Raw genomic sequence first — 19,809 nt, 5'->3', positions numbered from 1 at the left:
AAACCGACATATATTAGCCTCAGACACATATTAGCGTGTGACCTGGGCAGACCACTTGATTTCAGTTTGCCTCAGTTTCCTCATCTGTAAATGAGAATAATAATAGCACTCATCTCTCAGAGTTCTTGTGAGGATCAAATGAGAACATATGTAAATTGCTTTGTGGACCTTAAAGTGTTATACAGATATTATAAATTACAAAGATGATAATGGTGGTGGTGGTAGTGGTAGTGATTGGATTTCCCTATCTTGCCCAGACTGAAAGTGTAGGGCCTACTCCCAAGCTTGGTCCCACTCTGACTGGCATAGAAACTATGACCTGCTCTGTTTTTCCATCATGGGTCAGTTCACCCCTTCTTAGGTTAGGGTTTATCATATTAATGCTGAACTTAGTGCAGGCACCCAATCAGCTTAGCCTACTGCAGCTCAGCAGTACTCAGGTTCAAGAGATCTACCAGCCTCAGCCTCCCTGGAGGAGGGGTTTACATGCATGTGTCCTATGCCTGACAACTACATTTATTATTACAATTATTATATGTGATGGTATAGCTAAAGAATATTTACATTTACTGAACTCTTAAAAAATACCTAGTTTTATTAATACCTTTGTTTTCAGGGTTAGTAGTAAGAATATCATAATTAATTGGTCTTCATTTTAAATGAAGAGTTAAATTTACTCTTTGACCCATATGTTCCCTTTCACAACCACATAGGAGAGGAAGGTTACCTTATACTTCCTACTACCTAGCATTTTAGGATACGGTACTACTCATCCATTCAACTCTTCATTGATTCAGCTCTGTTGTCTGGAGGATGAAATTGTTATTATTCAGATATTTGCTTTGGTGGGGGAAAATGAGGTGCCCATCTCAATCATAAGATTGTGTCTTTTCCTTTTTCCAGGAAAGAACAAATTAACAGTGAAGAGCTGGGACTGATGTCATTGCTCCTTACAGTCCACTAGTCCTACTAAATTGGAGCAGTAAAACTTCCTTGTATATAGGGCTATTTAATTTACAAATTGCAGTAGTCAAAGGCCTAGAAAAGTTCCCCACAGCTGGGAATTAGAAGCTGATGGAAATGTAATAATTAAGATTATACTCAAACTTTTATCATCTCCTCTGAGAAGCCCCCAAACCTTGTTGTTACTTTCGTCTTCCTACTCAAATTACCTTGTATCTATCTATCTATGAAAATATTTTATTTCCTCAGTAGAAGACTGAGAGCAGGGTCTTTTTTTTTAAACTTTATATCCCATGTGCTGGGTGCTTAATGCATATTCATCAAATTGACTTGATTACTAGGCTGCTCAGAAGCTTGATGGGGACACACAGAGAGATTAAAGGAATATTGTTCTGTACTGGGTATAGATGTGTGAAGAAGCTGAAAATCTTGAATGTCACTAAGAATAACTCATATTTATACAGTACTTTACATTTTTGGAAGCACTTTAATATGTTTTCTCATTAGAGTCTCAAAGAAACCCTCTAGGGTTGGTACTATAGGTATTATTCTAAACTTCAGAGAGGTTAAGTTACTAGCCTATAGCCACACAGCTAATAAAAATCACAAGCAGGATTAGAACCCGGGTCTTTGGAATCCAAGTCCAGCATTATGTTCAACATATATATATATATATATATAGATATATATATGTGTGTGTGTATGTGTGTGTATATGTATATATATAGTGTGTGTAAATATATGTACTTGCATTACATATGTAATATTCATATGCATGCATATATACATATGTATTATATATCTATATACCTGTATACATACACACATACATTTATCAATCTCAATGTAGTTTTCTTTTATGAAATCTGCAATTATTCATGGCAGATCAATTCATTTAAAGTTGTGACAATTACATATAAACTCATGCTAAATGTTCAATACTTTAAGATGCTGCTGGTAATATAAAAATTGATATGTTTAAAAAATATAACATTTTAAAAAGCTGGAGGAGAATAAAAATTATTCAAACTTGTTTCTTGGAACGAAATCTGTTTTCAAATTTATATCCATTAAAATAAGGTGCTCATTCTTCACTGTCTTTCCTCCAATAGCCATTGTGCTCATCTGATAATCTTTAAATAGTTTTCTGCCTCTGTGATTCTTCCTGAAACCCTTTAAGAGATCTTGATTTTTTTTTCCCTTCCAAATGCCTTCTCTTGGGCTCTGGCTCCTACTGAGTTCAGATTCCATATACTATGCACATAGAAAACATGATGCCCACATAGAATTTGAATTTGCCATTAGTGAAGACTAGGAAAGGTCAGAGAACATGGGAGGTTCAAATGTGAGGACAGACTCTCAAAATATTGTAGTGAGTTTATATACATTCTGAAATCCTAGACCAAGTCTGACTGACCCAAAAATAATATCATCAATATTTAGAGAAAAAAGAAAAATAAGCTTATTTTAGCTTAAGAATTTCTTTTAAATTAAAAATCTTGGCTCTTTTTGGATTACATTAACAGTTTGTAAAGACTTCTCTTTAATTTAGGAAGAAACATAGTGTTGGACTCTTCTTAGGAACTTTTTTTCTTACTCTTTGTTGTTCTGATCTAAAATCATGTCAATCTGTCAATCTCTTAACAATCTAAGTTAACAATATAGTATTAATAATAATTACTAGTGAGCAATGCCTAATGGATATAGCCCTCAAGTTATCTAGAATGAGAATAAGAATCTAACCTAACAATAATGAATAACAATATAAAACTACTTTACATTTTTATATCATATTGCTATGGTCATGAAAGTTAGAAGAGGGTAGGAGCTTGAGTGTAAAAGAAATAATTTAGATGTAGGAAAAGTAAGAATTTTTGGAAAAACTGAAGATATTATCCATTAGTAATATTAATATTGCTTCACTCAAAAAAGCAACCCTACAGCACTTTATTTAGTAGCAGACTTAAGGCAAGAAAATCAAGTCTTTTGTCTCTCAACCTTGACTAGATTTGTGAAAGCAATAACAACTCTAAATGTAACAAATTTTTTTTTAGCAAATTAAGTTAAATGTATATTTTGCTTTCCTTATCTAACCTAGTGTATTTAAATCCATAAAGGGTGCTAAAGTAATTAATGCATATGTTTCAAAACATTCCACAGTTTTCATTTTTACTTCCAAAAAAGTTTGTTTTTTCTGTCATGGTTTCCAAAATTTTAATTATATTTCTTTAGTTGAGGTTCCTTCTCCAGAGAGAAAAGTTCACATTACTATGTGAACTCTAAGAAGAAACAGATTCTTCTGAGTAGTTACTACATACACACATACACACACACACACACACACACACACACACACACACACACACTCCTTATATTGTTTATTTAGCAGGCAAAGCATATGTTAAATGTTTTGTTGACTTAATTTTAATATCTTTTTAACACATAATGGTAAATTTTGCTTGTGGATGCCTCATTCTGTATGATGTTTTTTACATGTGGGATCAGTTACTACCAATTTACCCTGATTGCCAGAAATCATTATAGTTTGATGAAGAATACATGAAATGGCCAACAAATGGGTACATAAAGCACATTTTAAAAAATTAGTAATTATGTGCTTTCTGAACCATAGAATGCACATGTATTACTAAATTAAAAGTAGTAGTAAAACAGAAAACAAATGAAAAAGTTGTAAAGAGAAACATATCTAACATGACATGTTTTGACTAAATAAATACAAAATAACCTGAGTGTACTTTTCAAACAAAGGAGTTTAGTCCAATGGTCAGAGTGCACATCATGGAACCAAGAGCTCTTGAATTCCTGTTAGTTTTTAAAACCTATCTCTTTTCTCTTTGTGACTTTAAGTAAAACTTCCTTGGCTCAGCTTCCTACAGGCTTTGAAGAACATGCTCACTTACCAATCTGAAAAGTTTGCAATTTTGATATATGAAGATTGAAACTTTAAAATGTTTTAACCAACATATTTTCTCTTTCTCTTTTTAACTTATTCAATGGCAGAAATTATGGGCTTTAAGGTACAGAACAATTCAACTACCTATTCATCTTTCTCTGTATCTCTAGTACTTAGTACAACACCTGGCACAGAGTAGGCACTTAAAAAATGTTTGTTGACTTGACTTACCATTATTTAAACAAGACAAGAAAAATCACCCAAAATATAACTTGCTATTACTGTAACATTTTAATGGAATCCAATAAAATTGAGTTATAACTATTGATGTTCTAAAAATCATTAAAAGACAGAAACATCATAATATGAATGGGTGTCATATGTCATCATATAATGCATAGAAAATGAACAATAAAGTGAATTTTAGATTTTAACATAAAAAGGTTAAGTAAAGCTTCATAGATGTATCATTTAGACTTGGTGGAATGCAACTTATGGTTGGTATATGGCAATGGAGCTGTATTCTTTGTTCAGAAGAAACAGATTAGTTATAAAGGGCAGCAGGGTATTACTTTATGTTATGAACATAAATGTTTGTAGGGATGTTTATAAGCCTAAGAGTGAGAAGCACATTGGAAAACGTTTGGGTAAGAATAAAAGAAGGGTACAACACAAATGATATTATGGTGTGTGTGAACCACAGACTGCTTAACCAGGTGGAAGAACTCTATGATGACTTTCTGTTATAGATCATGAAACTTATTTGGAGGCAAAGTATACCTATATTCGAAGGGTTTGACTATATGGACATCTGCTTGGGGTCTTGTCCTGCTAAAAGCAAAGTAACTGATAAATTCCCGAGGCATTGATGATAATTTTCTTTTAAGAACCTAGAGTAAATGATAAAGAGAACTGCTATTGTGGACATGATTTGTAGGTTCCAACTGGTAAAATAGAAATGACAGGGAACCTTAAAAAATGACCAAGTTACCTGAGCATTTCTAATAGATACTAGTCATAGTATGACTTGTACCTTGGGCTTTATAGGAGGATATATGTCAAAGAATTCAGAGAAGAGATAGGCAGGATTCCATGGATTGAGCCTTTAAAAGGGAAATTGGCTCAAGAGATATGAAGAGACTCTCAAGAAGGAAACTCTGATGTTGCAATTGCAAATGATCCTGATGAGAAAGAAAAAGGGGAGATCTTTATGAGATGGCTACACAGAATTTCATTATTGAGCTCAGATTTTAAAGACACAAAATATGGAATTTAATTGAGGATAAATACCACAGACCTATAAAAATACTGCTAGGAAGGTTACTGAAGGCTCAGAATGACCTGAGACTGATGAAATATGCTAAGAAAGAAAAGAACTTTTAGTTTAGCTGTATTGGAGGTCAGAAGAGTAAGAAATAAATAACCCCATTGTTTGGGAGTAGATAAGATGATGATAACAGAAGAAAGAGAGAAAGCACAATTATTAAAATTATATTGCTCCTGTTTTCCCAATTTAGGGCATCATCCTAGAGATTTCTGAAAAGAAAAGGAGGTGGGTTGGTCATGTAGCAAGAGTAAAGGATAGAGAACAAATAGTCTGAGTTCTTCACTGGTACCCATAGACTGTTAAGATCCCTAGAGGAAGACATTTTGTACATTGAGTAGCTCTCTTATAGGTCAGATTTATGGGACAATATGGACCAAAGTCACACAGGATAAGGATATATTGTCATCTTGCATCATTAAAAGGACTACCCACATTGATGAGAACACATATTTGTTGCAATAGTTTCTTACCTAGGAGAATGTTCTTAGAACTAGAAAGACTCAAACAAAAAACAGCTAAAGGGAGATTGAAAACTAAAATAAGTGAGGAGATGACAAGAAAGACCTTAAGTGTCTTCAAGTTACCTCACCTGGGTGAATTACATCCCAGGGAACTGAGAGAAGTTATGAATATGATTGCAGAACTGTGAGTGGTCTCTGAGAAATCCTAGAGAAAGGAAAAGGTGCTGTAGACCTGTGATTTGCACAAAGGGGAGGAAAATGGATTCTGTAACCTACAGGCCAGTAAACTTGATGTTGGTTCTTGGCAAAGTTCTAGAGTGGATTGTTAAATGTATGTTTGGTGAACACTGAGAAAAGAAGTATTGATCACTATTGGTCAATATTGGTTCATTTAAGAATAAGTCAAGTTGGACTGATATGGTTTCCTTTTTTAGATAAGACATTTGATCAATGAAATGCTGTAGACACAGTGTACTAAAATGTCACCAAAGCACTGGATAAAGCCTATCATGATATCCTTGCAGATAAGGCTAGACAGGTGAATTTGGAACTGGTTTGAGGGATTAAACCCAAAGAGTATAAGTTAATGATCTGATGTTCTAACTACAAAGAAATCTCTAGTGATATGTTGCAGGATTTAGTCCTTAGCCTTCTTTTAGTCTGTGTTGTTTCAATGACTTGGATAAAGACATAAATATTATGCTAATCAAATCTGTCCAGAACACAAAACTGGATGAGACAGCTTATAAGTTGGATGATAGAACCAGTATCTAAAAAGATTTCTGATAGATTGGAAAATAGGCCAAATTTAATAAGATGAAATTTAATAGGGATAAACAGAAAGTGCTGAACAGGTGCAAAAAATCAATCATACATGTACAGGATAGGGGTGATGTGATTAGATAGCATTTCATGTAAAAAAAAAAGATTTGAGGCCTTTAATTTGTTTGGAGTTCAATATGAATGAATAGTGTGATATGACAACCAACAAAGATAATGAGATTGTTGCCTGAATTATTAGAATTATGGTATGTGAAACAAGGGACATGATCATTCCATTTTGTTCTGTCTTGTTCTGGTCAACCCATATCTAGAGCACTTTGTTTCTGGTCACCAAATTTTAGGAAGTACATTTACAGGCAACAGCATATCTGGAAAAAGATGGTCAAACCAGTAAGAGATTTTAAATAATACCATAAAAGGATTAGTTAAATAAACTGGGTGTATTTAGCCTGGAGTAAAACTCTTAAGCTAAAGAGTCATCATTGCTGTCTTTGAATATTTGAAAGATTGGGATATAAAAGACAGATTAGACTTATACTGTGTGATTTCAGAGGACAGAATGATGAACAGTTGGTGGATGTTAAAAGATTAGAGTTTACTCTAAAGAAAAATTCCTAACAATTCGTATATGCAAAAATGGAATAGGCTACCCTGGTAGGTTGTGAGTTTCCCATCACTGAGATCTTTAAGTAGAGTCTGGCAATGTGACAGAAGGCATTTAGACTCTGTGAGCTGATATGAGGGTGAGGGATCCCTAATCATGCAGGGCTAGACTGGATGACCTCTAAAGTAATTTCCAACTCTCCGATTCTGTGAAATCTCCCATTTAAAAATTAATCTGTGCAGACTTCCATTGGCATAACAATCAGGAATCATCTAGCAATACATGACTGCACATTTTTGGTGCTGAAAGACTTACTTATAATGATACATATTGCGTAGGTAAATTACAAATTGAATGTGTGGAATTATTGAAATAGAGAGATAGCCTGTTCCTTTACTCGAGGTCAAGGTTTTATAAAAACTTACTCTGGAATAATCCAGGTCTCTGGGAGTTGAATCCGTTAAAGCACGCACAAGGCCATTCATCACACTGATTGGAGGAGGAGGAGGAGAGGGCTGGGAAGGTTCCTGCTGTAACGGGCTCTTTGGTTTGGAAGGCAGACGACCTCTCCTTCCTTTCAGACTATCAGTACGGACAACTGATTTCAAAAGAATAAAAAATTTTGACCTTCAAAGACATTCATAAATCATGAGAATCAAGACATATTTTAAATGATTTTAAAAATCATTCATGTGAGCTATCTTCTAGAAGCAGCAATGAATTCTAAATAATGTTCACTGCACAGCTGAGAGTTAGCTAAAATAAGCATTATAAAAGGCATCTTCTGTCTATAGTTGATAATGAAATATTGATAAAAATCAACTTTACAAAGATTACCATATTTATTTACATACATTAACTGATTTTTTAGAAAACTAGAATGATAAAACATTTTAAAATGTAAATATATGTTAGTAACAAAACATTTGGGAGCACAAATGAATCCAGAAACTTCACTACTAAAACATTAAAACAGAATTATTTTATATTTCTAGAGTATGTGACTGTTATTAATAAAAAGATCATAACTTTCTTACCTTCTTTAACCATGCCGACATTGAGACACTTCTGAAATCTACAGTATTGACATCGGTTTCGACGTCTTTTGTCTACTGGACAATTTTTATTTGCCAGGCAAACGTATTTTGCATTTTTCTGCACTGTTCTCTGACAAAATACAATATAGAGATAGTTAACTAATAGTTTCTTGAAAGAGCTAGGACCCGACAAGATGTATTTTAATTACAATGTGAAAAGTGACAGTGCAATTCGTATAATTAGATAAATTTAATTTCCTAACATGCTAGCCTGCAGGAAAAACAATTTTATTAGTGTTAGCTGCTGACAATGAAAATCATCTGGGATTGTTGTGAAGCAAGTCTCAGGAGACGGTCAACTTTGAATGATAAAATAATATCTGAAATTACCAGGTCAATGCATCATACCTTTGTGGATTAGATTATCTCCACTAGTAAAATCCCCTTAGGAACAATTTTCTTCTTGCTTCACTCCCCCTGATTATTGTTGACCTTATTAGAATTCCTTATTAAAATTCTTTGGAATGCACTTGATTTGCTATGCTTATTGTGAGTACATCATAGTAACTGGTATGTTGAGGTAGAGTGATAGAAAGGGGGCCAAATTAATTTAAAATATATAGAAAATTTAAGCATGTTACCATAAAAAATTTTATTCAGCTTATATTACCCTCATTGATGTTAGAAAATGACAATAAAATTTCAGATTTTAAAAATTCTTCACTAAAGTCCTTGTTTAAATGTTTCATCTTGGAATGGAGGTGATGGCTATGCCATTGCATTACTATCCCTGGTAGGTCTTACCAGCTAGAAAGTCTTCAAATATTGCCTACAAATGGATTGTATGTCTGTTATCTTCATACTAGTTTAGTTAAGTTTGGAAAGGCTGGCCATAGCAAACTCAGGAACATTGTTTGCTAAGGAAGGAATGGGTTTGTGATGAAGTTCATTGGTATAAATACCCACAACAATGACATGAAGGACTTTTAAAAATATTTGAAGAAAAAACATTAATGGAGATAAAGTGATTTGGTGACAAATAAGTTTAACTACTATTTTTAAAAAATACCTCATATACTCAGAGCAGGAAGGGAATATTATAATTCAAATGTTTTTGTCCATTGATATTTGAAACAAAAACTTTTCTTGCAATCAAGTATTTATAGAAAAATTCCATCAATGTCATCGCAAATAACCAATTTGTTGGTTATGTCACATTCAGCAGGCTTAGACAAAGAACTCTGTTATTTTCATCCAGAATCATAATTTTGTTTGTTTGTTTGTTTGTTTTTGTTCTGGATCTGAAATCACAGATCACAGTGTTAAGAATTTCCTGGTGTGCAAATTCCCTCAACTGAGGCAATTCCACTATTCATCTTAGAGAGTTGCCTATGGGCACTGAGATACTGTGACTTGTCTATGGTTACACACCTAGTATGTGTCAGAGGGAGGACTTGAACCCAGGTCTTCCTGACTTCAAGACCCAGCCCTTTGTCTGTCTATACTTCTTTCGGAATATTTTAGCAAAGGTAACTTTAAAAATGAAATCCTCTCATACTCAAACATTAGAAGTAATATTGGCCTTACAAGAAAGTTGTGTAAGCTAATTATTTATCATGTGAGCACTCTCTCTAAAGTTGTTCCACCCATCATCACATCACAATAATATCCTTAATACATTATAATAAAGCTACTGCAATACTCATAGGTGTGCCATTGCTCAGCTAATGACTTATTGATAATATTTATTACAACATTATTTTTGTGGAACCAACTGCCTCCTGTAATATTGTTTTATCTCTAATGTCCTTCTCCCCCAACCAACTAAGGATCTAGACAGAATATGCCTATGTTTAGAATAAAAATTTACAAATGACTGCAAACCTGGATTACCCAGCACAAAACAAAGTGGAGAATGAAAACTGATTTGATACAGAGTGGTATAGAGAACAAATCCAGATAATCTGGGATAAATAGCCTTCTTGTTGTCCAAGATTCTTTGTATGCTTTTTGATGAGGTTCTACCAGGGTCTTTAAAATGAGTGTCAGTTTTTACCATGAAACCTGTTTGTTTTGTTTCTGAGACTTCAAACTTCACTTAACAAGACTACTCAAATAAAACTAAGTTTTAACAAGGTAAATGTTAAATATACATGTCAAAAATAATGTAAATTTCACCTACATAAGTGAATATTCTCAAAAGTTTATAATTCAATATTAACAATGCTGACACACACATATATATATGTAAATCTATTCAAAGCTAACAGAAACTAACTACTAAATGATGTTTCTTACAATGAAAATGTAGCCCTTCCTAAAACTATACTTGCTTCAATGACATATGTCAGTTGAATTCCAGTAGTATTTTGTTTCAAGTACCTTACACATTTTTTCCAATAAACTAAAATACGTCCTGCATTTGTGTGTGGCTGCAGAGTTTGAGAAACAGGAGAAATCGTTATGGTTCAATAATTGAATTCCCATCATTAACTGCACTTCATGTCACATTTTAAAAGAATTCAATTTAATAGTGGAAGACCACTGGGTAAAATATGCCTCCATTTCTTTAATTAACAGATTTTTTTTTGGTTGGCTTGCTTATTGTTTTTCCTTTTATGTATAGATTTTTTTCCCCCAAAGTAAAATAGCTAGAACAAAAGGAGGGCCATTAGTAGGACACAATGGAGATTTCTACCTTAGAATGTACTACCATTTAGGTATCTCAGTCAACTTTCAATTATTCAGGGTTGACTTTATCTATGGACATTCCATGCCTTTCTTAATTTTCATTATTTTTCTCCTGCTGTTTATCATCTGGCCTTTCATTTGTTCTTTAGCAGTTGTAACCAGGAAAAGGCATAAGATGGAAAAACCCAAGTCAAAGGCATACAATAGCTTGAAAAGTAGCTCTCGAAAATCCTTGATAATAAAAGGGGTTTAAAGCAAATGGCTCAAATGAAATGTCCATATTAATTGTAGATTTCCTTTATCTGTGTAATCTCTGTCATCTGCTGACAACAAGAAGTCATGTTTAGTTGTATACCCTACTCAGATCATTTTCTGTCCACCACTCTAAGACCCTAGATTTCATTCACCTAACCTAATCTCTTAGCTCTCCTCATTCCTCCCCCACCTCCCAGAAACAACAATCAGCAAAACATTGAGTGAATGTGCAGATTGGAACTCTTGTGAAGATGTAAAGAAGGGAGATACAGAATCAGGTATGCACGGAGGTGTCTGTGTGTTTTGTTCCAGAGAAGGCGGAATAATTAAGTGTTCTACAAAGTCTATGAATGAATAGCAGAGTGCAAGACTGAGAGGTTGAATGAGTCAGTTTCTCCTAAAGTCTAAACTAACTATGAGATTGTAAGATAGGCATCTTTACAAATGCATTCTGGCAGCTGCCCCTTGCCATTCCTAATTTACACCTGAGGATTTACCTTAAGTACAAGGACAATAAAAGTCATGAATAACATAGGGTCACAGGCTTGGATGCCAGTGGCTAAATTTCTGGACTGTAGGATGGAAGGAGCCTAACCTTAGGGAGATTGGGGGAAAGAAGAAGAAAAGGGAAGAAAGATGCTCACCTTGAAGAAACCCTTGCAGCCCTCGCAGGTGCGCACACCGTAGTGTTGGCACGCTGCGTTGTCCCCACACACAGCACAAGTGCCCTCACCGGAGGAGGAGCTCCTACTGGGAGGTGAAGGGAGGCTGGTACTCTCTCCTAGCAAGCTGGACCCGGCTGAGGCGGCAGCAGCAGTAGGTGGCAGACTCAGCTGAGGGAAAGGCAAGGGGGCAGCCCTCTTGACTATTGACAGCCCAAAAGGGTGGCCCTCTATGGGGGCTGGTTGGCCACTTGAAGCAACCCGGTCCGTGGCTCCTAGCTGGAGGGGATCATAGCAGAGGTGATGGCCTCCCACTGGAATGGGGGTAGGAGGGTGAGGTGGAGAGTGCTTGAAGTGAATCGGAGGGAAGCGAGTGGCAGTTGGTACTGTTTTCATTGGGGCATCCATCAAGTGACTTGTTGCGAGGCAGGTCTGGGTGGCCTGCATCTGGTGTGTTTCATCCCATATGGTCGTCTGCTGCGTGGGGAAGTTGGGTGTGGTTGGGGTGGAAGGGGGAGACTGCTTGAAGTACATAGAGGTACTGGGCATCACTTCCTCTTCTGAGGAGGAGGAAGGCGGCGGAATGGACGAATGGTGGTGATAACTGTGCCCCCGAGAATCTTCCATCTTGACCGGGGGCCGGGGACCAGACGGCTGCATTTGGTACAGGCAAGAGGGCTTGCATTCGTAACTCCCGGGATAACCCTCCATGAAGGTGCTGAAGCTGGGCAGGGAGGTGGTAGCTGTGGCTGTGATTTCAGTACTGCTTAAGTCCATGTTCAGTTTGGTGTAGTCAGGGTTCATGATCTCCGAGGTGTACTCCGAGCCGTAAGCATACGTCTGCGCAGCATAACTAGAACCAGGAGGCGAAGGACTATATTGGGCTTGCACGCAGGGCATATCTGCAAAGAAGAAACAAAAAGCCCTCAGAAACAGATATGAATTCTCCCTAAACTAATTAATTAGCAAGGTCGATTGTTGCCCTTCCCCCTTCAATTTGTGAAGAGGTCTCCTTCCCTAATCCTCTGTTCCAGAAGCGGTCAAAGCCAAAGCTTGTCGTCTTTTGCAGACACTAAAACCCAACCTTTCTCACTCCCCAGAAATTCCTGACTGGCTGTGCTGTGTCAAAGAGCATATTAGGCAGGCGGTGTCCTCTGAAGCCAAGCCCCAGGCTTGAGCACAGTTAATGCCTGAGCCTTCCAACAGACCCAGGGAGCCTGGTGTCACTGGTTAAAACCCAGAAGCGTTTGCTAGAAAACTCTGCTGAGAATTAACTGCAATGGCCTCTTTGACAACCAAGACCTTGAGTGGGCAACTAACAGACTAGTAAATTAGTACCTTGTTTGTTTATTTTGGGAAAGGAGAGACCACTTCATTCACCCAGCCACAGACCATTTGCCCACAAGAAACTGAGTTCATGAAGAAACAGCCCGACATCAGACTTAGTACTTGTGGGGAACAGTGACATATTTATGAGTTAGGACAGAGGAGGTCAACCCGCTTTAGAGTCACTTTTCTTCCCAATACTTCCCTTTCCAATAGCTCTCCTCCAAACCCCGCCACCCCCTCTTACCCTCCCCCCACCAACCACCAACAACTTCAGTCGTCTAGGCAAGGAGATGGAATATAGGCCCAGAAAATGAACTCTGGGCACTTTGCTCCATCTGCAAAGAAAAAAAAAATTCCTCAACTGCAACAAAATACCCATTCCAAGGATATTCTGTGCCTTAGTTCAAATATACATATATACATACATATTTGTGACTAAAACAATCAGCATTTATTAAACTCCTACCCCTTCCCCCATTTAAATTAAGTATTATGGAGGGAGGAGTGGGTGAGGGAGGAGGGAAGAGAAGCTAAGCAGTCACAGAATTAGGATCTGTTTCCCTATCACTTTTCAACCAAGACTGCTGAAGCAGTTATTGGCACAAAGTGTTCTTAGTGTACTTAACCTTCTAGAGAGATAGCAATTTGATACGTCCCTTAGATCTAACTTTGAGTCACAATATTTTATAGGCGTAGTTAACTAAAAGTCTAAAAAGCCCGTCTCTTTGCTTTATGGTTATATGAATGCAGCAGCTTGTAGCAACTTGTTTTCCTTGAAAAAGGAAGGGCAGGTGATATGGTCAGATCTACATAAAAAGAATGAAGGACTTAAAAAAAAGTTATTTGATTTTCCTTTGACAACCTTATCTTACCCATATTTCCAAATCTCACTGATTTATTATCCTAGGAGAAGACATCTGCACTTCCAAAATGTAGAGAAGAGAGGATTGCTTGGCGTCAGTTGGGATCAAAACACTATTTTCTTTGCTGCTAGGATTGTTAAAATGAGATGAAAGACTAATAATCACTGTTTAATTGTTTTAAAGGAAAGAAAATAATAATAAAAGGGAAGAATTGAGCCCTCTTTTTTAAAAATCCCCAAACTACCCCATCTTCTATAAAACTCTACTGTCCTCTACTTTAATAATAACAAAGTGACTTTCAGTAGAGATAAATGGAAATCCTGTGGTTTATAGGAATAAATTTTTATTATTATATTAAATGACGATGCCATACCCCTTAAATGCAAAAAAAGATGTCCCCCAATTCTGTGGCTAAAACGAATATATTGAAACCTAAGAAGGATAATAATTTGTAGGTTTGTCTGTGATTTTCTTGGAAAAAATGATTCAGAGAAATACATAGCTTAGCCCTAAAGCACAAGTCCCATTACTAGGACATTCAAAGCTTCACTATGAAAAAGGAAGTTTATATGCTAACTGCCAGAGACAAGATCAGGTCATGAAATCCTGGTTAAGGTAAGGCTTCACATAGATATCGGGCCTAGAAGCCAAGGAAGAGTGACTTAACCAGCCCATTCTGCATTATCTCCCTTCCCCATCCACCAGGGGAGGAAGAGCTTAGGGCCTCAGGCGGCGGGATTACCTGGAGGAAATCTTGTGCGCTGAATGATGGGGCTGGTTGTCTCTCCGGAGGAGGCTACAGACAGAGGCTGAGGAGGGGGCGTTGGGTCCAGCGGGGTGGCGGCTGTGAAGCTGCTGTGGTCGTCAGTGGTTCCAGTCTGAGAGCTAGCGCTGGGCTGGCGGCGCTCTTCCGAACTGGGTTCTGTCAGCGTTAGGCACGGCAGGGGAGAGAGTAAAGTTCACAATGAGACCAGCTGGGTCTTCAGCCGGACAATGAAACCAGTCAGACGCTAAGGAATCGACATTAAGAGTGACATCTTCCGACTTCGACGCTGCAGTGGTGTTGGGCTAGGTTTTTGTCTGGTTGGTTGGTTATTTGGCAAGGGAAAAAAAGGGGAGGGGGATAGGTACAGGGAATAATGAAAATGCCATGTAACTATCAATAATTATCATAAGGACAGTGATAAGAGAGAAAGATCCTCATTTTCCAGCACTAAAGAGCAAACTAGTACCTTTCTGGAGAGAAGGCAACACACGGAAAAAAGTAATAACAGCAGCTAAACTTACCGTATCGATAGAGCCTATGTCTATGACATCAGGGCAACTGCCTTTAAAGACAATCCCAAATCATTTCATCAAACATAAAAATTTCTCAATGTTATTCGAAATTTCAACACATATATTTGAAAGGAATGAAAATATATTCGGGGTTCTAACAGAACTGGTGGATCAATGAACGTAAATATGCAGAATGAAGACTTTTTTCCTCTCCTGCCAAGGAATACAAATTTACAAGGTGGAGAGAAGGTGCACATTGTTCGTAACGAATGTAAGACGACTCCAGGGAATTGACAAAATCTTTGCTTTTTAGTCTAAATGCTAATAGATCTTCAGTTCTATTACCAGAGTTTAACTTCCCAGTGGTAAGGCAAACAAAAATAAAAGATTGTTAATCAGACACTTGCTGACAACGAGAAACTTGTGAATCTGTTTTTGAAGTCCACTTGTATGCTACCTCACACACCAATCCCTCAACCTCTCTTTCCTTTAGAGTTCCACTGGTCTACAGCCCCGCACATATCCTTAGTGGACACTTTTCTCGGCCCACTTAGCTTTAACTTGGGGCTCCTCGGAGGTACATACACAAAAAGCAGCAGTGAAACTTTCCAACGCCAGCCTGGGTTCTTGGCTTGGCAAGCCACAGCCTTCGGTTTGCAGCGCCCCCTTCCACTGGACGAATTTAGAATTTCGCTTTTGAACTTGAAGCAAAAATTTCTATAGTTACGTAATCTGGAGGGAGGCTCGGAAAACTTTAATTTCCTATTTGGAAGTGCGGGCACTGGATTGTGTCTGATAAGGAATACTTTGGCAGCGGGTTTAAACTTCATAGTCCTGAGAAGCTGCGACTGCAACATTCTGACTGGGAAAGTGGGGATTCCCTAGCCATCTCCCGCCCCTCCTGTCCCCTCCCATCCCTTAGCATCTGGTAGACCGGAAACCTTCGGTTCTGTTCCACGTGTAAGTGATACCTCCTCTCGTTTTGCATTGGACGCCTCACTTTTTCCTTATTATTATTTTTGCTTATCTTTAATATGATCTCTTAAAATATCCCGCCTCCCTGCTCCCCAACTGGTGAAGCCTAATGGGCGAGTCTTCGAATGGTTTCTAACCCTGGAGACACTTTTTCAGCGTCGCTGTCCCATGCGGTTACCATTGAGTTTCACCAGGGTCTCGGTTGGGGAGGTGAGCAGTTCATTTTTTTGCTCCGAGGTTTTGTTGCTTCCTTTTTCCCGGGGTTAGCCCCCTGGTGAACGAGGCTGCTTTTCTCTCTAAGCTGAGCGCCCTTGGGCTCCTCTCCGCCCCCAAAGCCGCTGGTTACCTAGAAACACTCTCTGCGCCTTTAAACACGTAAGACTTCTCCTGATTGCAGCAGCCACAGCCTGGAGCACAGAGCCTCGGGGGCTGTAAATTAGGGAGCGATAACTACTCCTGTCAAAGCGGCTTTCTTCCCCATATTCAGACTCCAGTGACACCCCCAGGTTTCCCTCCCCTTTGCGACTTTTGGAGGAAACCATGAAAAGTATTATTGTGGCTAGGGTCCTCAGTGGAGTTTCCAAACCTGGTACATTGGGGGACAGTAGGGAAGAGAATTGCTGGAAACATACTCCTGGGCCTGAGAGTGGGGACAGGGGTGAGGGTAGGGTGAAAATGTAGCAAAGTTGGAGGTTAGGGTTGATTTATTCCGAAAATTTCATTAAACCATAATAACTTTAGCACACTACTGCTAACAAATACATTTAAGCTCAGTTTCCGAGTCAGGCAGATTTTATTTCTTTCAGCTTTTTGCTTTCTATGAAAAGTTTCACATTAGCTGAAATAAATGAGCATTCATTGGCCCCAATGCCATGTTCATTTCCTGATATATTTCAGTATGGGGTGGGGTGTGTGTGTAAAAAGACTTCAGATAATCAAGGCATTTACAACCTCCTTATTGACTTGGAGCACTTATAAATGGCATTCTTTGGAAATATTACTGGAAAAGTGGAAGAAAAATATACACCTACAATCTACATACCAAACAATACCTTTCCCAACATGTCTGTAAGACATCTTTTAGGAGGTACTTTCAACCTTCCTATAACTTCTCTTTACCGAGAACTTTCATTTCAGTCATTTAAAAAATGACTTTGTTCTACTCCTTTAGAGCCACGAGCTTTTTCAATTAACAATAAAAAGATTAAAAAAAAAGTAATTTCTACATCAAACCAAGACTGAGAGAACAGGAAAACCACACACACGTGCTGGGTCACTAAAGTTGGTAATTACAATTTATTACCTCCAAAAGGAAAAGAGTAAATGTGAGAAGAGCAGATGCAGGGCAGACGTGCCTAGAGAAGCCCCCGTCTCATTTCATTACAATATGCCACATTCCAACAATTACCACTGTGCTCCTCAGAGCTGCTTCTGTAGCTCCTGCAGTCTCTGCCCCCCAGGTTATTTTCCTCTCTCAGCCCAAATCCAATCAACCTGCCCTGTAGTTTCCATTAGGTACTACTAACTTGTACCAACAAAATTACCTATTTTCAAGCCTACTTAAAGAAGGAAAATTACTGCCATTCATCACCGGAGCTGCAACTCCCGGCCGCCGCCGCCGCCGCCGCCGCCGAGAGCATCATTTCCATGACAACAACCAGAGCCTGAAATACCCTGAATAATATCGCTGGAGCAGCTATTGAACAAATCCTGGTCCTCCTCTTTGTTAAAGAAAAAGCCTCTCCAAGAGGGGGAGGAAATCACACGAACTTCTAATCACCCAGCGGGACTCATAGGGGGTAAAAGTTTCAGATTAGAGTCCTCAGGACTCCTTACAAAACGACTCACTTGTGGGGAGCGAAGAGGAGAAAACCACAAAAAGTTGTCAAAATCAGTAGCTACCAGAGAGCCCTCCGAGCAACTTTTAGCAACTCCCCTAAATAGCTCTGCGAATCTCATACGTACTTGGCTGCTGTGGCGGTTCCGTCTTTATATCGAGTTTATAGAGGACTGCCCCGAAATCTTCATGGGGGAGTAGTAGCCGAGGTCCCGGAAGGGCTGACTTGTACAAACTGAGGAACTCCCGGAGGCTGCGGGCTCGCAGGAGATGCTGCGATCCCAACTCATGGGAAAGCAAAGAAGAGGAGCTCAGCGGGCGCCCTGGCTCCTGCCGCTCCTGAGCCAGGGAATAAGGAATAAACCCAGGGAAAAATGCAGCCGCGCCGCTGCTGCCGCTGCCGTAGCCTCCGTTATTCCCGCTGCCGCTGCTGCTGTTCCTGTCAGGGTGACAATGTGAGCCGGAGGCGGGGTTCGCTGGCCCGGCTGTGCACCACAAAGCTCGGTTGGAGAGGTGTGTGAGTGTGTTGGAGAGTGTGGAGTGTGTATGCAAGTGTGTAGTTCTAGGTGTGTGTGTATCTGGGGATGAGTGTGTGTATGTGTCAGCGTGTGCGCGTTTGTGTGAGGAGAAGGAGAGGTGCTGCAAGCTGGGGGGAGGCAGGAGACTGCTCTCCCGGCTGCGCGCTCGCTTGCTCTCTCCGAACGTCATTTATGCCACAGGAGCCCTAGCGGCCTCTCCATAGAGCTCCTGGAATGCGAGACGTCAATGGTGACGCCATGGGACGCTCACGTCACCCTCCTCCTCCCCTCCCCTCACCCCGGCCGGTTCCGCGTGTGTGAGTAAGGGAGTGTGTGTGTGTGTGTGTGTGTGTGAGCGCGCGCGCGCTCACGCGCGTGTTCCAGTCACTCGCTCTGTTTTACAATGGAAGCTGAGCACAGCTGCCTGTCACTCTGAGAGACCCTAGTTGGTGGCTGCCAATCTCTGCAGAACACGTTGCTTCTTGGACGCTTGTCTGAAGACGGCTCATCTGTGCTTCTAGGCAGAGACTGTCCGCGCAGGTTGCTTGGACTGGGGCAGAATAAGAGAAGAGGTGTTGGCACGACTCCAAGAATGCCCAGAGTGTCCAGGAAGCCTGGGTGAAAAGAAGGACAGTGCTTCATAAAGTGAAGGATTTGTCATTCAGTTTCACTGAGTGATCTACCTAGCAGTGGATGCACAGGGGTCTGTCACTATAGCTAAATGACCCTTTTGCAGTGAAACTTCGTCTTTCTCATGTAATGACTTCCTAAAGTTGCTTACTTTTATCCAGCTCTCTGCAAAGAGGGTTCATTAGCAAGCCTCCCTCCAGACTCTGGTGCGTATTTCGCACAGTGTATTAAGGTTACTTTCAGGGTGAGGTTTTATTTCATGACATTTACGTTATTGTTTGTCTAGCTGGGAGCATTAAAATAATCGAAAACGCAAGCACAATATTTGTATGATTTAGCTGAACTGGTCTCTTGTTTAGAACACAAATACAATACATCTAGACCACGTTAAAAACTGAACACAAAAGCCAGCACTTTTACTTTTTGCATATTGGAAACGGTTTCTTCCTCATGTCCCCAAATTAAAACATTGTGATAATAAAATGTATAGCAATCAGTTACTCGTTTGAATATTTGGTTTGGAAATATCGTCCCACTGTGTGATGGAATTACGTGCAAATAAATAGCTATTGACCTTGTGAATGTGAGACTCTTCCCTCCATCCCCACCGTCTGAAAGTTGTGTTGAGTGTGAATTTCTCGCTGAGAAAAATACGCTAAGTGTCCCGAGACTGGACGCCGGC

General features: G+C 39.1%; 1 protein-coding gene across 1 annotated transcript in view; it reads right to left on the bottom strand.

The window, feature by feature from the left end:
* The window catches only part of LOC114025790 (nuclear receptor subfamily 4 group A member 3-like), a 33,906-nt gene extending 15,219 nt beyond the window's left edge, over positions 1-18,687 (bottom strand). Inside the window, exons 1-5 of the mRNA XM_027839311.1 lie at positions 18,108-18,687; positions 14,632-14,811; positions 11,680-12,599; positions 8,090-8,219; positions 7,478-7,650 (exon numbers count right to left, since the gene is read on the bottom strand). Of these exons, the coding sequence (XP_027695112.1) occupies positions 7,478-7,650; positions 8,090-8,219; positions 11,680-12,599; positions 14,632-14,811; positions 18,108-18,687 (1,983 nt within the window). The remainder of the gene's footprint in view (positions 1-7,477; positions 7,651-8,089; positions 8,220-11,679; positions 12,600-14,631; positions 14,812-18,107) is intronic.
* Between the last annotated feature and the right edge of the window lie 1,122 nt (positions 18,688-19,809).

Source organism: Vombatus ursinus, unplaced genomic scaffold (assembly GCF_900497805.2).
Source record: "Vombatus ursinus unplaced genomic scaffold, bare-nosed wombat genome assembly UNPS02014832.1, whole genome shotgun sequence".
NCBI classification, from domain to species: Eukaryota; Metazoa; Chordata; class Mammalia; order Diprotodontia; family Vombatidae; genus Vombatus; species Vombatus ursinus.
This window is presented reverse-complemented; position numbering and strand designations above follow the sequence as displayed.